The sequence below is a fragment of the Equus asinus genome, chromosome 13 (genome assembly GCF_041296235.1).
Source record: "Equus asinus isolate D_3611 breed Donkey chromosome 13, EquAss-T2T_v2, whole genome shotgun sequence".
NCBI lineage: Eukaryota > Metazoa > Chordata > Mammalia > Perissodactyla > Equidae > Equus > Equus asinus.
This window is the reverse complement of record NC_091802.1, coordinates 57,851,492-57,875,770: the sequence shown is the minus strand read 5'-3', so window position 1 is coordinate 57,875,770 and position 24,279 is coordinate 57,851,492. Positions and strand designations below refer to the sequence as shown.

Below are 24,279 nucleotides of genomic sequence, written 5' to 3'. Positions count from 1 at the left end.
TGTCTCCTCTCCAATTGTGGGGATCATCTTCTTTATGATTACTGACTGGAAAGGTAATGTGATGCTATCACTCAGGAAAACAAAGGGAACATACTAAGTTTAGGGATTATTAGATTTCTCTCTCAGAAACCCGGTGCTTTTAATGTACCGTAGCACTGAGCTACAAGTAAAACAAAAGCCACTATGTTAGACCTGTCAACGAAAGATTGGATGAACTGCCCAGCTCCTTCCTATTCCTTCAGAGACTCCTCTGCCTTCTGACGGCCCTCTAACCACACACGGACTTTAGCCTTTGGACTCATCCCTCTGCCCTGGACTCTCTGGAGAGGTCAGACAGTTTCATGAGTCTGACAGTCCTGTCCATGCCACTGAAACCGAAGTACTGTCTCATGTTGCCCTAACTCAAAGTCTGCTCTCACTCTCCAGTTGCCTACTGGATAGTGCTGCTTGGCAGCTGGTACCCTTCAAACAGAACGCATCCATAGGTCAAACAAGAATTTCCCAAGTCTGAGCCCAAGATGGTGCTGACTGCTGTAGGAAGGCACTGATGCGTAAGATAGGGTTTCTCACCTAAGTGAACCAAAAATCAATTGAGGGAATTAAAATTACAAGTTACAGAAACACGTGGATTTTCTGAAAGTCAGTCATTTAGAGAAGAAAGACGACCATGTGCTGCCCAATAAGGTAGCCACTAACCATGGGTGGCTACTGAGCACTGAACATTCAAATTGAGATGTGCCATAAGTATATACACACTGGAGTTCAAAAGGTTAGTACAAAAGAAAGAATACAAAATATCGCATTAACAATATTTATATTGATTTCATGTTGAAATAACATTTTGGATCTACAGTTGTCTCTCTGCATCCAGAGGGATTGGTTTCAGGACCTCCCACGGACACCAAAATCCGTGAATGCTCAAGTCCCTTAGTCAGCCCTCCATTATCTGTGCATGTGGAAACCCCAGATACAGAGGGCCAACTGTATTAAGTAATCTCACCTGTTGCTTTTTAGTTTTAAAACTCTGCTACTAGACTATTTAAAATTACTAATGTGGTCACAATATGGCTTGCATTATATTTCTATTGAATAGCGCTGCTTTAGAAATTGCACTATCGTCTTGAAAGAGATCAAAATTTGAGCTGGTTTCTCAGAAATATGTTAAATTTAAATAATTATCTGTTTTCACAAAGGACCATTAGTTGTGGTAGATCACAAGCTTTTCAGATGAGAGATTGTCCCTTACCACTCTACTAGCTTAAGTAGTAGCACTTTATCTCACAAATGGAAAAATGTCACTAAGTATTTGTTAAATTAAGGAAGAGACCAAGACCCCAGAACACAGAGCAAGCAAAGTACTCTCAGGTCACCCACATGCTCATTCTCATGTTAATATTTCCAGCTGCCTGAAATGCTAACGCCATGGCTGGTGGTCTAGGGGTCACCCGGGACCCTTAGGAAAGGAAAGAGAAGTCTCTCTCAGCAGAGCCAAGAGGTAGAAGGAAGTAAGAATTTGGACCCTGTCCAGCTGCACCTCTGGCCTCTTTTATATGAGATAGTGATAAACCTTCTCTGGTGTAAGCCAGTATTTTTCACACCTTTGAAACTAGCAGTCAACTAACATAATCTCAACTGGTAAATGGAGAATCTTGAAATTCAATCTATTCTTACAATACAGATAAACCAAATGGGCCGTTTCTCACTAGCCATATACTCTCTCCAGATCCAAATTTCTCAACCTATTACTACCCAAAGAAACAGGGAAGGGTATAAAGGCAATCTTGACATTGCTCTTCTCAAACAGACCCGAATCTAAGGCCATACCTCAACGAGAGAGGCTCACAAACGAGTCTATCCCACACATCACTGTTTTCACACAGCAGCAGAACGCAGTAGGGCAATGGGAATTTTAGTTTGATTTTATTTATGGATCAACAAATCATTTGATTTAGAAAAAATTAAGATAGCAACTAGTTAATAACTTCATAGCTAATAAAAAAACTTTCAGTGACCTGGAAATTTCGGCTATTCTCCTTTGCCTAGTAAGCTTTTACTTTCTTCTTTTAAATGAGGGCGACATCTGCTGGGGAAAAGATAGATGTTAAATCATTATATAAGGAAGCAAACCTTTTAAAACTATTTTCTTTCCAAGCAACAATTTTCTGCTCTCAGTTAAAGATTTTCTGAGGGCACTGTCACAATAGGGTCCAAATGATTTCTAAATTCCTACTGTTGCTTTCCCAAAGCACCAGGGCAGGGGTTCCGCCGCTCCTGCAGGGCTCTGGAGGAGTGTATTTGGGAGCTCCTTTCAAGTTCTCCTACTACGCCTTGTCATCCCTAGGAGACCGAGAGGAGGAGCTTCCCCTGAGACTTAGCCTCGACTTTTCTCCCACCCTGCTCAGCATCCCGTTCCCTTCTGCCTCCCTAGCCATTGTACATTGCCTGAGCTTCCACTGCGTCATCGCAAGTCCCTGGGCCCTGGCCTTCCTCTCATTGTGCTATCCATACTGCTGTACCGTCCCAACCTTCAGTCTGGCTTCCAGGCTGCCTGACACTGCCACATGCAGGCTCTTCTCAGTCCCCATGCTGCTAAAGACTCCTCTTATAATCTGATGTGGTCAGCCAAAATTCCCTTACTGTAACTGTCTACAACTTCTCCGACACTCTCTGAAATCCTGCTACCACCCAGCCCCCCTCTCAATCCATGCCTTCAACTTCCAGGTTACTGAGACAAATGCTACTCGAACATTGACAAGTACTAAGCCTTTCTACAGCCCAGCCACTCTTCTAGGCGCTGGAGATATACCAGTGAACAAAAAGGCAGATGCCAGCCCCCGCTGGAGCTCACAGCTTAGCAGGGGAAGACAACGGAAACGATGCGGAGTAAGTTAAGTGCTGTGAAAAATGAGGAAAGCAGGGAAGGTTAAGTAAGGGTTCAAACTCACTGTTTTCTCATGTTCGCTGCCTACCATTCTTTTCACTTCCACAAAATGTGTCACTGTCCTCACTTAACCTCCCCTTATTTACTTATTTAGGAGATATTTAATGAGTGCCTATTTTGTGCCAGGCACTGGGTACACTGAGGAAAATAAACAGATATGGTTCCTATCCTTGGAGTTGCTAACGGAGCAAGAGATAGACACTATCTTTAGAAGGATTCTACAAATACATACTTACAAGCTGTGGTAAGCATGATCAAAGTAACACTGGGACAGAATAATCTATTTTAGGTTAGGGACTCAGAGAAAGCTCCTTTGATGAAGTAACAATTAAGCTGATCCTGAAGAAGTGTTAGCCAGATGAAGAGTGTGTGCGCGCGTGCGTGTGCCTGCCCACTTGCATGCGTGTGCTGTGCCTGCGAGCTCACTCCCACTAGCTGGACAGTGCATGGGAAAGTCCTGAAATGGGAAAGAGCCTCGTGCTTTCAAGGACCGAAGCAAGGCTGGTGAGGCTGGAGCTCAGTGCCTGAGGGTAGGGCCGTTGGAGGTGAGGCTGGAAAGGCCGCCACGGACTTGGTGAGGATGTTGGATTCCATCACTTGGCCAACGGCTGGGAGAGTGCTGAGGGCCGCCTGGTGGAAGGCTGCTCCATGTGGTCCTGTCCTGATTGTAGCACGTGGAGGGGTCTGAACCCTCCGGTTTCAGGGAGAAGTTCTCTGGGGACAGACGCCTCAGATTAAAAACTCATGGAGAGTCAAACTGCTGCAACCATCACTGGCTGTTTAAACTCAACAAGCGGGTGACCTTGATCAAGAACCTGCCGGTGCAGGCTCTAGAGCCAGGTGACCCTGTCTGACACCACCTTCACAGTTAAGGGAAACAACAGGGGAGCCACGGCCCACAGCAGCAGCTCCCACCTTGTTCTGTTCTACAAGTGACGCAGGCACACACTTGGGAGGAGTTGCACCTTACATTCCTCACCAGGGACTTAAGAGGGCAGGGGAGCATGGGGTGCCCAAGCACTGAGGCGTTTCCATCTTATTTCATTACCCAAGTCATACTACCAAGACATTCTTCTCTTTAAAAATTTACTTGGAAATATTTAAGATGTATCAAAAGGCATAAAGAGCAAATAGTCAACAACCCCCCATGAACCCAATCCCCAGCTTAAGAAATAAATGTCACCAATTCCACCAAAGCCCTACCTCCCCTTCCCTGACTGTACACTCCAGCTTCGCCCAGAGATACTCGCCACGCACAGTTTGGGTTTATTGTCATTCCCACACACTCCTCTTGAGATGCAGTGTAGTGGCTACGAGGATGGACTCGAGGTTTAAACCTCAGCTCTGCCAGTTACTGGCTGGTGACCCTGGGTAAGTCACTTAACCTCTCCGTCCCTCAGGGGGATAAAATGAGGGTAACAATACCTTACTGAAAGGGTTCTCTGAGGAATGAACGTTAATATATGCAAAGAATGGTTCAGAACAGTGCCTGGCACACAGTAAGTGCAATGTGTTCATATTATGTTAGAGAAAAAATCCACGGACGCTTGTGAAAGATGGTAAGGTAGATCTGATTCAGGACCACAGTGACGGGTATAAGGACACTGTGATGGGGCCTGCAGTGGGGGAGAGAGATTGGGCCCAACTCTGAATATAGTGTGGGCAAGTGTGAATTCACAGCCAAGGAGCAGGGTGGGGGCAGTGGATGGAAAACTACAACGAGGAAACCTCAGGGATGAGGGAGAGTCCTGCTGCCTACAGGCCAGGGCGGCCAGACACCGCCTCAGGGAGGTGGAGGACGAGGACCCTGAGCAGATACCGAGGGAGGTGAGACAGCAGGGTGGGGTGGGGTAGTGCTGGTTACACTGACGTAGTAAGTTCTTCCTAAAACTGGATTTTACAAGGTAGTGCACAGAAAGGCCCAGGAAAAGGTCCAGGAGCCTGACTCAAGTTTGGTCAACCAAAGAATCTTTGTTAGTTATAATCCTCCTCCTCTCAGAAGCAAAGGGAAATATTTTAGGCTGATTTAAAAGAAAGAAGTCACATGAAATGAACGGTAGATAAGGAAATAAAGAAGGGAAGAAGGTAGGCAGAGACGTGAAGAAGTCACTGTGAGAACTTAGGAGAGAGGAGGACAACTGTACTCAGGATTGGAGGGTTAGCTCTCTAGGTCTGGCCCTAAACCACCCCCCTTAATTTGGGTCTCACCTTTCCACTGTTTGGAAAGTGCTAAGCACTATATAAATGTGAATGAACAGCCATCCCATCATTTTTAAAAATGTTACAGAGCAGGAGTCAACCTTGTCTCCCCTCCCCCAACATGCACATCAGCGCAGGACTGGCAGCGCCTGGGTCGTAGCTAGGGCTCAGGCCCCCAGCAGAGGCACACGCGTGCAGTCTGGCAGGCAGTGACCTGGCCGCTCTCTGTCTACTACACCAGCTCCAAGTGTAAGCAGAACCCTGGAGATGGTGGAAGTTTCTGCTCAAGGTCCCAGTGCACAATCACTGCCTTGGTGGCGATGAGAGACATCACTGGTGGCAACTTCTTGAGTCACTGCTGGGCTGCAGCAGTGACACTGTGCTCTTGAAGTCAACAGTGCCAGTGGAGCCTCCAACTCTCTCCCAGGGAGCAGCTCTTGGGGAGGATGTCTTAGGGAATCATTTCTGGAGGCCCAGCCTAGTGCACGCTCCCTTCCCCTGGCCTCACAATGATTTTATAAGCACTCAATTCCCTGTACTTAAACTCATTTCTGCTTAAAACAGCTAGAGTCGTTTCTGTACTCTTCAACTGAACTCTGGTTAAGAGCACAAATTTTTTTAGCAAGTAGTACACTTGAATCTTGCATCCAATCGGCAACATCACAGTATATGGTATGAGCTAGATACTCATCAACTTTCCTTTCAATGGTATTTACTCTAATGGGACTTATTTATATTCACTCTCAATTAAAATCTCTTGGGCTATGACCATTAGCCTAAAGAATACTGACAAGTAGGCATGCAACAGATTGGAGAGGTAGATTTTAAAAGTAACTTTTTATAGGTAAATGCTAACCTAGAGGGACATTTTGTTTTTAAGATTTTATTTTTTTCCTTTTTCTCCCCAAAGCCCCCAGTACATAGTTGTATATTCTTCGTTGTGGGTCCTTCTAGTTGTGGCATGTGGGACGCTGCCTCAGCGTGGTTTGAAGAGCAGTGCCATGTCCGCGCCCAGGATGTGAACCAACGAAACACTGGGCCGCCTGCAGCAGAGCGCGCGAACTTAACCACTCGGCCACGGCGCCAGCCCCTAGAGGGACATTTTAACACATCTTATTTCTGAAATTGGGAAGAATCTTACAATTGGTGTATAAATTTAATATGGTTTCCTCATTCACTCTCCAATGCCATCAATAAGACATTATTAAATCAATACTATGTCTTATAACTGATGGCATCTTAGAACTTTAAAAAAAAGTTTTCGTATGATAAAGCATACAATTTCTCTTATGCATAGATACTACACAATGACAAAAAAGGGGAAAATATTCAAATATCATCCATTAATTCTAGGTATTTCAGAATATATACTCAAAGACAGAGTTTCTTAAAATTTTAAATTCACCCAAATATATGACTGTTTGCAAATGTGACTTTGAAAGAGAAGTATTCTCCCATGCTAAAATAATCAGTGATTTCAAATAATATTTTCATTATTACAATTTCTTCTGCAACCTATACAGCAACAAACACTGTAGTGAGAGGGTCCCTTAGAATAATGAGATGCAAGGAGAAGGCAGCTTTGAGCATCGAGGGTCCATCTGCTGTGTTTATCGGCAGTCCCAGTTGGGTACAAAGTGATGGCCTTCTGTTTGTTCTGCTGACGGTTTCTGGCTGATCTGTCACCATGGCAACTTTTGGAGCCCAACTCAAAATGAGCACAAACTCATTAACTACTAACTATATTAACTTAGTGTCTGTTGCTAATGAGAAATGCTGTTTAGAGATATTTTCTTTTCTAACATACTACAGTTACTTCTCTAAAAGGTATTAAATTAAATGCCACTCAATATATCAGACTGGATAATATAAACGTTAAAGTAAAATTACTTTAATAATAACTACTAATAATACGAATAATTTCATTAAAAGGTTACTTTGTGGGGCTGGCCCCGTGGCCGAGTGGTTGAGTTCGCACGCTCCCCTGCAGGTGGCCCAGTGTTTCGTTGGTTCGAATCCTGGGCGTGGACATGGCACTGCTCATCAAACCATGCTGAGGTAGCGTCCCACATGCCACAACTAGAAGGACCCGCAACAAAGAATATACAACTATGTACCGGGGGGCTTTGGGGAGAAAAAGGAAAAAATAAAATCTTTTTTAAAAAAAAAAGGTTACTTTGTTTTGGTCCTTTGATTCTTCTACTTTAAGAAAATATACTATTTACCTTACAGGCAAATGTTTCTAAGCTCTTTTAAACAATAGCTGGCTGATTTAGAAGATTAAAATAGAGGGGCTGGCCCCGTGGTCGAGTGGTTAAGTTCACGCACTCTGCTTCGGCAACCGGGGGTCTGCAGGTTCGGATTCCGGGGGCAGACTGACATACCACTCATTAGGCCATGCCGTGGTGGCATCCCACATAGAACTAGAATGACCTACAACTAGAATACACATCTATGTACTGGGGCTTTGGGAAGGGAAAAAAAAACGAGGAAGATCGGCAATAAATGTTAGCTCAAGACCAATCTTCCTTACCAAGAAAAAAAAGAAGAAAAAAATAGTTTAAAAAAGGGGGAAAAATTTGATAAGAGCATATGTTAAAGCCAAGTAATGAATACAGCATTAATATATATCGGCTTTTTTATAACCTTTTCAATATGTAACATCAGCTGAAATACTCCTCAAAAGAGGCAACACACACTGGAGAGACATGAGGGTAAAGGAAGTCCACCGAGTCCACTGCTTTCAGCTCCCTCACCTCCATCCTGACCGCGTCCCTTTCCCGGCTGAATCATGCTGAACTGAACAAGCTCTCGAGAAACAGCAAACCCTAACCTCATGAAACACAGACGGCTTCAGTGCAAGTGTGCCCACAGGTCTCCTCTCAGGACATGCGCACTGCCTTCTGCACCAGGACTCTGTGTGAGTTTTCTTTAATAAGTTAATAAAGTGTGGAAGAGCAATAATCCTGGGATGTTTTTCCCCAAAAAGTGCAGAATCCTTCAACCTGCCAGGAGAGGGAGGCCGAGTTAAAGCACTGCGACATTTAGTCGGAGAAGGCGGCGGGGGGGGGGGGGGGGGAATGGCCATGCGGCAAACTGATTCTGAAAAGCCTTATTGCTCGAGGAAAAGAACATTCCTCCTCTATGATGCCTGCCCCCATCCGCCTTTAGCCTCATCTCACACTACTGTCCTCTCTGCTGACTACTCATCTGCTAAGCCAACGTCCTGTTTGTTTAGGTTCTGGAAAACAGCTAGCCAGCCTTTGCAAATGCTGTTCCCTCTGTATGTGGGAGCCCTTAGCCCTCTCTCTACTTTCCTGGGCCTAGTTACATTCTCTTCATCCTTCAAATCTCAATTCAAGCATCACTCGGGATGCCTTCCCTAAGCCAGCCTCATTCAGGTTCCTCTGCTCTATGCTCTCATTAAATGATGTTCCTTTCCTTCAGAGCAGCCATCTCAGTTAGTAATGACACATAGTGCACTCTGATGGCTGTTTATGTCCATTCCCCATAAGACTCTAAGCTCCACAAGAGTGAGAAGCATATCTATTTTTCAAATCTTTTTCTCCCCATAGCAAACAGCACAGTGCCAGGAAAATGGGAGGTGTTCAACAAATATCTTTGGGATCAAGTGGTCAGCCCTGGTAGACTATCTACCAGCATGACCCCTTCCTCTCCGTCCTCACTACTCACCTCAGTCTCTGGAGCCTGAACTGTGCAGTGGCAGTGGTCTAACTGTACCCACTGCCCCCAGCTCTCCCTCTCGCCAACTGTTTAATTCATCTTCAATGTGGCACGTTCAGTGATCTTTCTAAAACATAAATCTCATGATGTCACTCTCCCACTTAAAACTCTCCAATGGCTCCCTCTGGTCTAAAAGATCAAATCTAACATCCTTCAGATGGACTCGATATATGAGCTAGTCACCCTGCCCTCCAGCTTTCTGGCTTCAACTCCTTTTTTTGGTAGGACAGACTGTCAAGAGTGCTCAGTTCTAATGGCCTAAGGGATGGCTCTGGGATGACTGGGATAGGCGTCCCTCCTTGTCCTTGTTCTCATGGCTACCTTAGGGGCCAGCTGGAAGCTCTAGAATACACTTATCTCATTCTTAATCAGTATGTTCCTTTGCCCCACTTTTCTCACTTATTTTTAAAAACAGGTTATCGTTTCCTATAAACATACAAATATTGGATGAAAAGACGACCAAATGAAGGTAACTTAAACGCTTTCAGATAGAAGACGTCGGATAAATCACAGCATCCACAACATTTTATTGCATTCATCTGCTTATATATCCATTTACTTATATATCTAACTATTCCTATTAACATATCTTTTTGAGAACAGGGAACGTATCTCTGCTGTCAGGTAGGTATTTATTGTTTATTAAACTAATTAGTGAACTACCTTGACAACTCTAGGTAGAAAAATGTGACTACCATTTAGTTCATTTATTAACACATTATTTGGTAGGTGTGCTAAAAGCTAGATAAAATGTGATCACAATTGAAAGTACATATTTTCTGAAATTACTATATTACAAGAAACTGCACGCATAAAAGGAAAGGGAAATGACTGAGGCATGCAGAAAACTAAGCAGCGATGAGACTTTCTGCCCAACTGTAGAGGCCAATTTAATATTAGAAACCAATCTGGAATAAGAAAGCAGATAACTGGGGCCGGCCTGGTGGCGCAGCAGTCAAGTGCACACGTTCCTCTTTGGTGGTCTAGGGTTCACCGGTTCGGATCCCGGGTGCGGACACGGCACCACTTGGCAAGCATGCTGTGGTAGGCGTCCCACGTATAAAGTAGAGGAAGATGGGCACGGATGTTAGCTCAGGGCCAGTCTTCCTCAGCAAAAAGAGGAGGACTGGCTGCAGTTAGCTCAGGGCTAATCTTCCTCAAAAAAAAAAAAAAAAAAAGCCAGCAGATAACTCAATAAAAAGTGGGAAAATATTTGAATAGATATTCACGAAAGAAGATACATAGCAGAAAAGCACATCAAAATAATGTTCAATCAGTAGCCATTAGGGAAATACAAATCAAAACCACAATGAAACACCATCACACACTGTTGGAATGGCTAAAACGACGCAGGCTGACTTTCCAAGTGCTAGTGAGGAAGCAGAACTGAAATGGTACACCACTTCGGAAAAGTTTTGCAGTTTCTTGAAAAGTTAAACATACATCTATCATGAGATCCAGCCACTCTACTCCTCCATGTTCACCAAAGAAAAATGAAAGTATATATCCATATAGAGACTTGTATATGAATGTTCGTAGAAGCTTTATTCATGAGAGCTAAAAACTCAAGTGTCCATGAACAGCTGAAGGGGAAAACGAACTGTGATAAATCCAAAGAAACGCCGCTCTGCAACAAAAGGAATGAACTACGGACACATGCGACAGCAGGAAGGAATCTCCAAGTGTGAGGCTGACTGGAAGGAGCCGAGAGCATATACTGTGTGATTCCGTTTATCAAACAGTCTAGAAGAGAGAGACTTCTGTCCAGACAGAAAGCAATCAGCGCCTGCCTACAGGGCGCTGGGGGTGGGCGGGCAGGAGAGACGGGTGGAGAGGGGCCCAGGGACACCTTCAGGGACGACGATGTCACCTTGATTGCAGGGATGCTTTCACAGGTGTGCACATGCCAAAACTCACTAAAGTGTTCTTTTCAGATACGTGTGGTTTGCTGTATGTCAACTATAACTCAAGAAAGCTGTTAAATAAAACAAAGAAAAGAAAGCAACCTGGGTAAATAAGTCATTTCTCAGAAAGCAGACTGGCAGCTTCCTTTAGAGCTAGAAACTGTCACTTTCTCTAAACTTGGAAACCGCTTTCACGTTTAATGTTTTAGTGAAAAGTTATGTTAACTGGAGATGTAGATTTCCTTCCCTTCATCTGAGCATTACTGGAAGGGCCCTCAAGAGGATGCTGTGAAAGGGGCTTGTGACCAAGAAGCAGTGCCCTGCTGCCCTGTTATCACTGGGTTTATCTCCTTTCTTCTAAAATGTGATCAAGAGCTTCTCTCTCTATATGTACCTACTTCCCTCCACCCCATTAAGTTTTCATCCTTTTAAATTGCCTATATACTAGGGGGAAAATACCACTTCTTAATACTCTTTCCTTTGTTCCCATGAAAAAAAAATATTAATGCATTTATTATATCTTCGTTCCCCTAGGGATTTAACAGTAAAATTAAATAATTACTTTAAATAAAGAGCAACATGGCCAAAGAAAGACACATCTAATATTTAAAATCCTGTAAGATACCATCCCATAAAGATCCCTCATGTAATAAATCTCTTAGGAATTTCTTTCATCCTTATTTGAAAAGACCGTAAGTTACTTCATAAAATGAATGGTTATACTGATAATAGATACATAATATCTATGTCTCCTTCATATGATAGCAGAAAAAAATACATAATTGGCAACCAGAAGATAAGGGTTCTAGTTCTTGTTCAGCCAAACGAGCTGTCAAAACTTATACAATTCACTTAAACTCTTTCAATCTCATTTCCTATCCAACGTAGGAATTGGATAAACTCTAAGGATCCTTCAAGCTCTAAGATTTTATTAATTTTGTAGACAGGCAAATAAATTGAGACATTTTATAAAATATATTGTGCTGAGGGGCTGGCCCCGTGGCCGAGTGGTTAAGTTCGCGCGCTCCGCTGCAGGCGGCCCAGTGTTTCGTTGGTTCGAATCCTGGGTGCGGACATGGCACTGCTCATTAAACCACGCTGAGGCAGCGTCCCACATGCCACAAATAGAAGGACCCACAACAAAGAATATACAACTATGTACTGGGGGGCTTTGGGGAGAAAAAGCAAAAAATAAAATCTTTAAAAAAAAAAAATATTGTGCTGAGCATACTGGTTAGACTCTTATCCACTGCTTTTAAGAGCAACACGCACTGAATATAATATTTGCTTTGGTTATGTGGATATGAACACGAACACTCATACATTTAAGGAATCTGGCCAATTTTATTACACAAGGTAACTCAAGAAACCACAGATCTGATGCTTCACAAAGACTAACTGTTGATTACTGTGTTGAGACCCCCGAAAGACTGAATGAACAGCAATCAGCTGCCTCAGCTGAACAGAAGTGCCACGGAGCCAGAGAAGTGCAGCACTGCGGGTTCCCATTCTGTCTGTTTTACCTCTCTCTGACTCTGACATGGGGAGGGTATGCTTTCAAACTCAATTCTCACTACTTCTCATTCATGCTGAGAAAATGCTTTGTAACTCTATGTTTAGAATGAGCCTTAATGACAGTATGGCACAGTGTATATAATTTGTGATCCCCAAACCCTTATCACTCAATGTAAGGCTACTGAAGAACATGCTTTCAATTTATTTACATTAACAAAAGCACATAAAGGTTTTCTTAAAATTAGCAATTACAAACTGAATGCAAGGCAAAGCTGAATATCTGACTGCAAAACTTATAATCCTTTCAGGCAAGATTAGGAGACTAATTAAAATGTATGAATTTATAAAAGTATATCAATCAAAACCACAAATCATCAATCATATGGAGTTTGAGCCACATTGGGTCATCAAGATATTTGCTTTCATATATGATATAATTAACTTTGAGTCTTTTGTATGAAAACGTATCTTCCTATTTTATGAACTTTAGAAAAATCTGGCTAAAACCAGTGAATTAAATTCACTTCACATTAATGAATATTATTAATAGTTCATCTTAAAAAAATCCATGAAAAAACTCAGAAGACAATACAGAGAATTTAGGCTCATAAAGCCATCACATCACATAGAAAGCTATTATTATCTGTGCCCAAATTAAGGGCAGCGCCCAAAATAAAGAACAGAGATTACTGCTTACCGAAGTAGAACCCCTGGTAAAGCGTCCGGCACTTAGACACTAGTTACTGTACCGCAGGGAGACGACACACAAGGTAATGGTGTTCCATAGCAGGATCGTGGCTGACTCCCCTCCCCCACTATGAGAGCATCCAGGGCCTCTTGAAGGCATCACAGGTAACTGTGTTCAGTTGGCTCTTCATCATCAAGGCAAAGACAATGTTCAGCAGAATTTACGAAGTATTATTTTGTTTGAAAATAGGCTCATAGAGAGGTTTTCAAATTGCTTAGTGCAGCTCCTCAAGGGGCAGCCGACGGGGGAGTACTCACTGGGGAAGCAGCAGAGAGGCCATATAAAATATACATTTATGTGTATATACTCATAAAGAGATGCAGTCAAGGATGGCCAACAAAATGTTTACTGGTGATACCTCAGAATGGAGAGATTTCACGTGAATTTAACTTTTCTTTAGACAATGCTCAAACTATTTTCAATAAGAACATATTATATTTTTTCATTGTAAGAGGAAAAATAAGGAAGAGGTGACTGTGACAACAACTACCCAAGACCAGAAGGCAGTGAAGGAGAAGGATTCCAGGCATATGCCCATGTTCAGACTCCGGCAGAGGAAGAGCTCAAGCCCATTGCAGGATCCGCATGGTCGGGGGACAGGAAGAGGAGGAAACTGGTGAAAGGCAAGAACGAGTCCACTACTTGAGTGGAAACCTCCAGAGCTGAACCAGAGTGTCTCTCCTGGCTGCAGAGAAAGCATGGTCCCCACCTGACACCAGGGCAGGGCATAAATGTCGGCAGCACAGTGTTTCAAGAAAGCTTAGTCACTTGGCCTGTATCTTAAAACAAGAAGAAAATGACCTCAACCAATAAATCACAAGTCAGGATTTTAAAAAACAGTCAGAAACAAAATTTTATTTTATTTGTAAATTTTGTAAAGCAGACTTTCTAGAAACCTAGTTTTCAGATGGGGTAGGAGGAGAGGAGAAGCATGCCATATATTAGACTAAGCTCATCAAAAAAGACAAATTTCTAGCGAGATTCAGTTCTGCATTAGTCTTTTAAATGAAGATTCATAGTTCAACAGCTATAGCCAGCTATAAAAAACTTTTTAAGCATAATTAATGCTATAATGAAGACTGACCTACCAAGAATGGATTAGGCTACTCTCTGGGAGAAAGCAGAAAGGTATAATATATATATGTATATGCAGTATATTCTAAAGAGTTCTCTGAAAATGTTAAACGTAAATCAAAATTTAAAGAGGCTAAGTTTCAGGTACTGAGATTAAGTCAAATATAATGTTAAATAATGGAGGCACTGCTTTACTAATGCTACCACTATTGAGCAGTGTATAATACTGCAGAGCAAGTATATTACTCATTGATTTGGTCTAGTTTGAGCTAATTATCAAAATAAAATCAATTCAAACTTCTTTCTACCATGTTAATTGACTCAGTGATATTATATAATCTAATTTATGACTGTAGCCTCTCTCATGAGAGTATTCAACTCTTGACTCACTCAAATTGCTAAACTCTTTCCTAGAGAGCAGGGTTCTCCGGCTCCTGTTGATTGTGGAGTGGGTTGTCACATCTGGCCAGGAAGCATGACCCGGCTCTGGAGTCAGAGGCAAGGTTGAACCAAGTTCTGCCACTCTCACTAGCTCTGTGACCTTGTCTAAGTTACCATACCTCTCTGAAAATCCCTGTCCTGATACAGGATTGTTCTGAAACATGGTAGGTACTGAGACACAGCGATGCTTGATAAAGGTCTACTGTGTGACTTTCCTGACGCTGTAAGTGCAGAAAGGTTCTGAGCACATCAGCCTGCTATTCCCCAGCTGTGTAGCCTTGGGGGCACTCAACAAACTTTCACAGCTTCAGCTTACTCGTGTGTACACTGGAGACAACGGCACCAACAATTAGAAGTAATAGATGTACAGGCTGAGGCCAGGGTCTGGCAGGAAAGCAGTCTCTAAGTGAGGGCGCTGACTCAGGCTCCGACCCTGCACACAGGGCTGGGAGCGGGGGCTGTATGGGTGAGCAAGGCCAAGGGAGCCCCTAGCAGACTAGGGCAGGGCACATCATTAAAACACAGAGCGTTGGAAAAGTAAATCTATGTTACGTGTGAGCACTAATGCTGCTCCTACAATATATCTCACACGTTCAGGCCAGCCTGTGTTACGTAAAACACGTGTCCACCCAGAAATGGAGAACCACCGTCTTGCAGGCAGTTAATTTTGATTTAACCAGTAATAATAGAGAGTCTGAGAAAAATTTAAACCTTGATGCTGCTAATATTCACTAATGAATTATCTAGCAACACTGTGAGATTCTAATTCAGAAAGCATTTTTTTGTTTAGAGGACATTAACAGTCATCATTATGATCTGTTCTGAGGCTAGTTATAGTCAGTACAGTCACTGACAAATTGTACCCAAAGGAGTAGGATTTTAGAGAAGATAAAAGAAGATAAAAACCCAGGAGAGTTTGGAGTCAGAAATGAAAATACTCATCAGAAGAGTAACAGAAAATAGTAACTCCGCGTAAGGTGTCAGGACAATGTAATTCATGATCTCTATAGAGTCATAAGCAATTTGCTACTATTTGAAGAGAAAACAATTACAATGACAACAGAATATACCTGGTATTGAATCAGGTTGTAAAAGCTCCTCAAAATGTTAAATGAAAAAGGAAATAGAGGAGTCAGAACAATAATTCTGTACTTTTGAAGGACAATTATAAGGAACCATTGTTTCTTATTCAAGGTCATAAATTCAAATACAACTACGACCACAACCTTTTGAACCCTTCTGGAAGGTTTGATGTAAACGCACACTGCTTCTGAGAGAGTAAGAGGGAAGAATGTCCTTTCTGAAAACTATGCTGCCTTTTAATATTCATTTTATACAAAATTCATCCCTTCATGTGACTCTGGTGTAGTGGCTCTGAGGCCTACTGCACGGGGGTCAGGAGCCCGGGCTCCCTCAAGTCCCACCCTTACCACTAACTGCTAGACCGAGAGCGAGCCACCCAGCTCATATGACCGGCTTCAGTTTCTTCACTGTAAACTAACACCTGCCCTGCTCAGTTATGAAGTTCAAAGGAGATAACACACAGAAACTTTACTTTGAAAACTATAAAATGTCAAGTAAGAGTATTAGTCGTGGTGCTGCCTGAGACAGCACTCTCACGGAAATCTTTACATTGCATGCATCTGCATGTACAATTTGTGTACATGTGATGGTCCAACAGAAATAAAAACTTAAAAATAATAACAATTAATTATAGGCAACGTCTACTGGGCACCAAGGCACTGAGCCCTTTTCATGCATGATCTCGCTGAGTCTTCACAACAGCTCATGAGGTGGGAACCATTCATTCATTCCCTCCCTCATTTTAAATACGAGATACCTGAGGCCTAAAGAAGCGAAGTAACTTGCCCCAAATCAAAGAGAGCTGGCGTACGTGACTCCTGAGTGTGTGCTCTTCACCACCGAACAGCCCCAACCATGTAAGCATAAAATGAAGAGGCTCGGAGTGCTGCTTCCATTTTGTTCATTCGCCAGCAAATCAAAGGCACGCCTAAGCTACCGTGAGAGCTCCACGTGTTTCCACCAGCACCCAGTAAGTCAATAATAAGCAAATTCTGGACTTGGAGAATAAAAAAGAAATCTCTTACACGTTAAAAAGCAAAGAGGGAATACAGAAAGAATATACTTCTTTTTATTATAAATAGTTGGCAAAGACAATTGGAAGTTTTTAAAAAATTCAGTATCTTTTGGTTGTTCTTATTAATTGGATCAACTTCATCAGTTTAATCCTTGTTTAGTGGAAATCAAACCAAAGGAAAATTATAAAGTATCGTTTAGAAAGCTAATATAACATTCTTTAGGCATTTCAGACTAAGCAAGTGTCAATGAGATGCAGATGTAAAACCAGTGATAAATGAAGAATTTCACACTGAATAATAAAAAGTAAATTCCAAGGCGGGTTGGATTCTTTGTTTTTAACATTAATTTTTTAAAAAGTCATCTTCATCATAAAAAGTTTGGTACTGCCATAAAATGTACCCCCCCCCATAAAATAAACTTACCTTTGGTTTTTTGATCAGCAGCCTGAAAAAAAAAATCAGAAACTCTTTAGGAATAATAATGTGTAGAATGTACACATCTATGAAAGTTTATAAGCAGACTTTTAATATTGAAAATTTTAAAAATAAATTTTTGCCCAGTTACTTTATTAAAATTCATTACCGGGAAAAATGTACAACTGTCTACATGCTATCGATTATATGACATTATTGATCTAAAGGCAAAAAAATCTATGTGGAAGTTCATTTAAGCTCTCTATTTTATTATAGTCTAAAAGGTATTAGAGTTTAAACTACAAGATATATTAAACTAGGCAAGAACAAAAACAAATGGCATAAGTTGGTACATTAAATGCCATCAAGTCCAAGCATGACTATAAGACTTACAGTAGGGCTTAACGTTTTCATATTTACCGACAGGATTTATAAAAGAAAATTTGCCAAAGCTGCAAAAATTATTTCCAGCTTTTCTAATAAAATCAGTTAAGTGGTCCTTTCCTCACTTCTTACACATGGTTGTTCTGAACAATTCATTTTAAGTAGAACAGCATGGACATTCTTTACCACCACCAACTAAAATCAAACTTCTTTAAAACACGGCTCTAACATTTCCAGTTCCTTGAGAAAGACATCTTGTGGCTGTCACCCTGTATTTATTTCACCAGTACAATATCTATTTTTTGCTGATTATAGATTTAGCATATTGATTTTTAAAAGCAATAAAACAAAACTTTGTAATGTAATGGCTATGATGATGCAAATGAGACACATAATGATTATAAAGACAATGACATAGTAACTCTAGCCAAACCTTTTTCTGAGCACCTTCCTTCTTTTTCTTTTCTTCCTGCTTTTTCTTTTTCTTTTCTTCCATCAAACGTTCCTCTTTTTGTGTTTCTTGTTCTTTCTCCCTATTAAATATAAAGAAAAGTAGTATTAGTATAATGTCCATTTTAAATCAAAAAATGAAAGAGCATTAGCTGCAGAAAATTTTAAGTCAAAGTTTCACACAGGCACAAAGAAGGACACTTCAGAACAGAGGTGTTAGGACAGACATTCGCCCCACCACGGGCCACATCTCTCCAGGACCACAGCAAGCTGCCCCGATTTCTTTAGGTTCAGTTGGACCTTTGTTCGGTCCACACGTGCTGAGCACCAACCTTCTATTAGACGATGTATTAGGAGATAAGAGTAGAAAACAGAGTGAGATGCAGTTCCCTCAGTCCAGCCCCAGAGCAGCACTTCTCAGTGTTGCCACAGGGACCACAATCATCAGAATCACTGGGGGTGCCTATCAAAAATATAGATTCCTGGGTTCCACCCACACCCAACCAAATTAGAATCTTTGGAGGTGATTCTTATGCACACTATAATTACGTGATTGTTTGAAAAACCAATAGCTTTTAAACAGAGATTCCTACAGAGCGTGGTGCGCTACTCTAAGGCCAGACTGGAACACAGCACAGAGCAGCTCCAATTGGAAGAGTCGGGCAGCCTCTGAGTCAGGCGGAACTGCTGCAAAAGTGTTGGCTGGCACGGGGTGGCATGTCAGTTATCAACCCATTGCCTGTCAGCTTCAAATTCACTCTTTAACACCTGCTCTACAATAACGTACAGACCTCCTTCAAGCATTTCTCTTTTCCAGTGAGCACGATGCAGAGCTTTCTCAGTAAAGGGTCCTAGAGGGACACGGTAGCAGAAAGGCACTCTCCCACTATTTATGGCTGCTGTGGGGTGGGGTCAACATGTGGCTGTGAGGACATCAGTGAGGACCTCAGTCACGGGCCCAGAAAGGGCGGCCCCTCAGCAACACTGCAGCTCTGGCAAGGTCTAGTGTCATCACCTATGACCCTTTCAACACAGACACTGTGCTCCAGGCCTGCCTCTTGCCCCCACTTCGCACTAGTCTCTCATGGTTCTCCCAATGACACGGCCCTCCTGACCGGGACGCTGTGTGCTCCACGCTACTGCACTGATAGCCCCACTTCTCTGCACACTTGCACGCCTGGCCATCAGCTGCAGCTTGCCACCAGGAGGGCTGCCACCAGGGCTCCACCTTCTGTGTGCCCACGTGACTGGCTACTGGCTGCGGCTTTCCTGGGCTGGGCCATGCTCTGGAGGAGTCTTCCTGCTGCCTAGCAACTGCAGACCAGCTGACCTGGGCAAACCAGGGAGTTGTTCTGCCATCCAGTGGGCTGCAACAACACTTTCTTCACTGAGTCTGAACCCCAACCTTGAGGAGAGGAGCCCTCTTCCAGTCAGTCCTTCCTCGGGTACTCTCTCTCAGCCTAGGTACCATACGGTTTTCTACAGATACTCTTTTATCAGAATTTAATTAGTGTTTATAATAAACTTTCCCTGTTTATATCACCATGTGGTTTCTATCTTCTGATTGGGCCCAGACTGATACAAGTGGGATGGAGGATTTAACAGACTAAGCAGAAGGAACAACAGGCAGAAAAGCCTCACCAAAACATCACCATCCATCCAGTAATGCTGTTTTTGAATTAGTAATTTCGGAGTTTGATTTTAATTTGTAAATATGTTTTATATACAACTGCATGCAAAAGGAATTTCACGCTATGGTCAGTTTGTACATATTTAAATACTACCATCATAAAAATTAAATTTTTTTTTTTTGAGGAACATTAGCCCTGAGCTAACTGCTGCCAATCCTCCTCTTTTGGCTGAGGAAGACTGGCCCTGAGCTAACATCTGTGCCCATCTTCCTCTACTTTATATATGGGACGCCTACCACAGCATGGCTTTTGCCAAGCAGTGCCATATCTGCACCCGGGATCTGAACTGGCAAACCCCGGGCAGCCGAGAAGTAGAACATGCAAATGCAACCACTGCGCCACCGGGCCGGCCCCCCAGCATAAAAATAATTTAAATCAACACGGTGTCATGGGGTACGTAGAGAATATTCTTCCTTTAAAACAGTAGTTCTCAATCTTGGCTGCTTATCAGAATTACCTGGGACACTTTAAAAACTGCCAGCGCCAAGGCTGCAATCCTTTTCAGTGAAATCTCTGGAAACTCAGACATCAGAAGTTTTTAAAGCTTCCAGATGACTCCAATGTTCAGCCAAAGTTGAGAACCTGGTTTTAAAGAAGGTCAGTACATTTATAAAGTTTGGGAAATGGCTATTTTTCATTATCTTAGATGATGCTTTCCAGGAATATTTTTATGTTGAAAGGTGCATAGACACTGGGAAATCTGCATTTAAAGATTCTGACAAGGTGCAGACGAGCCCTGTGGCTGACAAGCTGGTGCCACAATCACCATGCTGCTGGCACACATCCTCGGCAGAAGTACACAAATACACCAGGAACACAGTGGTGGCCCCCTACTGTTAGACGTTCTTGATCAATAGCACAACGAAAGCCTTACATTATCTTCAGATAGTACACTTAAGAAAGTCAGCAAGCATGTCTGCATTTTTAAAAGGCACTCAATAGAAGATGCAATAAAAATGATTTTTGCTTAATTCTATTACTCTGAGAATTAAATTACTTACAGCCAGCTATTTGCCTAGCAGTACAGTTCAGGCTTTATTGTAACAGTAAAATAAAATGTTGTAAATAAAGCACCCATATAGCCACGAGATATCTTACACTTTCCTGTCTGATCGTGTTTATGACAAAGCACAATTCAAATGTATGCTCTTTAATAAAATTTTATCTAACTTTTCCATAACAGCAATTTCTTCTACCACTAACTCTCAGTGTACAATTTCTGCCATTCTTCTTTTTAAAAATCAACACTGAACCACATTTTTACTTTATATAGTAACACATGCTCATGGAAAAAAACATAAACAGTACAAAAGATACATAACAAAAAGTAAGATGACTTTTTTTCCAGTGCCCACAAGCCCTCTCCTTGGAGGTAACACGTTAAGTTTCTTGGATATCTTTTCTTTTTTCGCTGAGGAAGAGTCACTCTGAGCTAACATCTGTTGTCAATCTTCTTTTTGTATGTGAGCCACTGCCACAGCATGGCCACTGACAGACAAGTGTGTAGGTCTGCACTCAGGCCACTGAAGCGGAGCGTGCTGAACTTAACCACTAGGCCACCAGGGCTGGCCCTCTTAGACGTCTTTAAGAACATTCTCTATGTGACTCTACACTTATCTTTTTTTAAAAAAGTAACAAAGCATACTATTCACTCTCTTCTACAGTATTCTCTTTTCACTTAATTATATACTCTAATATATATATGGGGAGGAGAAGTACCTCCACATCTCTAAATAATATGCTTGGATTGCTATTTCCTGACTTATCAATTTGAGATATTAAAATTTTTTAATTTTTTACACATTGCCTAAAGAATAATATTTATTAGAATATTTGGTAGCTCAAGTAAAACATACTTGGGGGAATTTCCAGAAGGCTCATTATTAAACTTTTTTTTTTTTATTGCAGTAACATTGGTTTATAACATTATATAAATTTCAGCTGTACATGGTAATATATTTTGAATTCTGTATAGATTACATCATGCTCACCACCCAAAGACTAATTACAATCCATCACCACACACATGCACCTCATCATCCCTTTTGCCCTCCTCCCTCTCCGCTTCCCCTCTGGTAACCACTAATTCAATCTTTGTTGCTATGCGTTTGTTTGTCGTTGTTTTTATCTTCTACTTACGAGTGAGATCATATGGTATTTGACTTTCTCCCTGCCTTATTTCACTTAGCATAATACCCTCAAGATCCACCCATGTTGTCACAAATGGCCGGATTTCATCATTTCTTATGACTGAGTAGTACTGCATTGTGTATACAGACCACATCTTTATCCATTCGTCCTTTGATGGGCACCTCGGTTCTTCCAAGTCTTGGCTACTGTGAATAATGCTGCAATGAACATAGGGATGCAAGTATCTTTATGCATTTGTGTTTTCAAGTTCTTTGGATAAACACTCAGCAGTGGAACAGCTGGATCATATGGTAGATCTATTCTTAATTTTCTGAGGAAACTCCATACTGTTTTCCATAGTGGCTGCACCAGTTTGCACTCCCACCAGCAGTATATGAGTTCCCTTCTCTCCACATCCTCTCCAAAACATATTGTTTCCTGTCTTGTTAATTATAGCCATCCTGACGGGAGTGAGGTGATCTTTCATGATAGTTTTGATTTGCATTTCCCTAATAGTTAACGATGTCAAACATCTTTTCATGTGCCTGTTGGCCATGAGATATTAACAATTTAATTCTTATAGGGATAGATATGAATTTGGTTCTTACAGTACCTCTATATTCCATCCTATCACTACTTTTAGTTCAATTGATAAATGGCATTTGCTTTATAAAGAATATGTAAACATTTGCTGCAGAGCTAAGTAGTAAACTGTGATTATATTGTACTTTTCATCTAATTCTTTTTCCTAAAGCCCTAGCTGTTTGTCTTTTCTTCTTGCACTATTTTCCTACAAAAATTCTGTTTTTTTTTTTTATATTCCCCACCTCCCCCAGTTGAAAACACGAGCCCTCTCTCCTGTTGCATTCTCAAATCTCCTTCCAGAGCTTTCAGGCTAGCTCACTCTGGGCTGGGAGCTCTCTCTGCTAGAGTTTTCTAATATCTTCTAGTTATTTTATTTAAAAAAATTTTCAGTTTTGGTAAAATATACATCAAGTTTACCATCATAACCATTTTTATGTGTACAGTTCACAGTAATATTACATTCACATTGTTGTATAAGCAATCTCCAGAATTCTTCATCTTGCAAAACTGAAGCTCTGTCCCATTAAACAACTCCCCATCACCCCCTCTCCCCAGGCCCTGGCAACCACCATTCTATTTTCTGTTTCTATTAATCTGACTACTCTAAGTACCACATGGTGGTTTTGATTTGCATTTCCCTAATGATCAATGATATTGAGCATCTTTTCATGTGCTTGTTGGACATCTGTATATCTTTTTGAAGCCTATTATTCTTTATATTAAACTTCTGTCTGTATCACTGAGTCATTTCTATCAACTCAGACTGACACAGTGGAAAGGAGAAACTAACGGACTAAGCAGAAAGAACACCACATGCAAACTCAGCCAAACACTATCACCCATCCATTAATGTTGATCTGAATGTATTAACTCAGGCATCCTGTGCTTCCTCGTCTTCCTCCTTGAATTATGCCCTCAATTTGCTGGAAAACTTCCTCAAAAGTACCTTTTCAAGAAAGGGTGCAAGGAAGGGTAGTTTCTGGAGACCATGCGTGTCTAAAAATAGTTTTAGGCTCCCTCTTTGTTTCACTGATGACCTGGATGAGCATAGAATTCTAGGTTGAAAATCAACTTTGAAGGCACTGCGCCACTGTATTCTAGCATCCAGTACCTACTCAAGAGAAGTCTGATGTCATTTTGATTTTCAGTCCCTTTTAGGTTATTAAAGCCTCTCTTTATCCCTAGATTCTTAATCCTAGGGACTCTCAATCCCTGGGAATCCGAAATTCCATGGTGATGTACCTTGGTGTCTTTATTATTTGTGTTTAGCATTTGGCTGATGCTTTCAATAGAGACATTTCTTTTAGCTCTCTATTCCATCTTTTTGTTTGTTTGGTTTGCTGAGGAAGATTTGCCCTGAACTAACATCTGTTGCCAATCTTCCCCTTTTTGTATGTGGGTCACCACCACAGCACGGCCGCTGACAGACAAGTGGTGTAGGTAACCACACTCATGAACCAAACCCAGACCGCCGAAGCAGAGTGCACCAAACTTAACCACTAGGCCATCAGGGCTGGCCCCCTTCCATTTTCTAAACCACAACATACTGAACCTCTCGGATTCATCAGCTATAATTTATCTTTTATATTTTCTACTCTGTCATTTTCGTTGTTATTGTTCTCAATTTTTTGGGTGCTTGGCTTTACCTGGTCTTCCAATCCTTCTACTGAGTTTCTTATTCCATGATACTTACAATTTGTAATAACTTCCTCATTCTCCAGTTGCTCTTTTTCCATTACATTCTTATTTCATGGATGTAAAACCCTCTCTATTTTAGCTGAGGATGTTTAATTAAGGTTTTCTCAAGTTCTTCTAGACTTTCTGCATTCTCTTTGTCTCCTCCCTGGATGCTTCTTCCCTTAGACTCTCTTTGATGTGAGAGTCTTTCCTCAAGTGCCTCGTAACCTCTGGCTGCCCATTCAGGCTTCAAAGTGAGGCACTGAAAAACCACTCAGCTTTG

The 24,279-nt window shown here is 41.7% G+C and overlaps 1 protein-coding gene across 8 annotated transcripts in view; it reads right to left on the bottom strand.

Annotated features, from left to right (window-relative positions):
• Positions 1 to 24,279, bottom strand: part of TNRC6C (trinucleotide repeat containing adaptor 6C) — a 138,851-nt gene that overhangs the window by 79,152 nt on the left and 35,420 nt on the right. For all 8 annotated transcript variants that reach the window (XM_070483712.1, XM_070483709.1, XM_070483713.1 and 5 more), the window contains exons 2-3: positions 17,897 to 17,996; positions 17,089 to 17,110 (exon numbers count right to left, since the gene is read on the bottom strand). In XM_070483712.1, coding sequence (XP_070339813.1) covers positions 17,089 to 17,110; positions 17,897 to 17,959 — 85 coding nt within the window. In that variant the 5' untranslated portion in view covers positions 17,960 to 17,996. The remainder of the gene's footprint in view (positions 1 to 17,088; positions 17,111 to 17,896; positions 17,997 to 24,279) is intronic.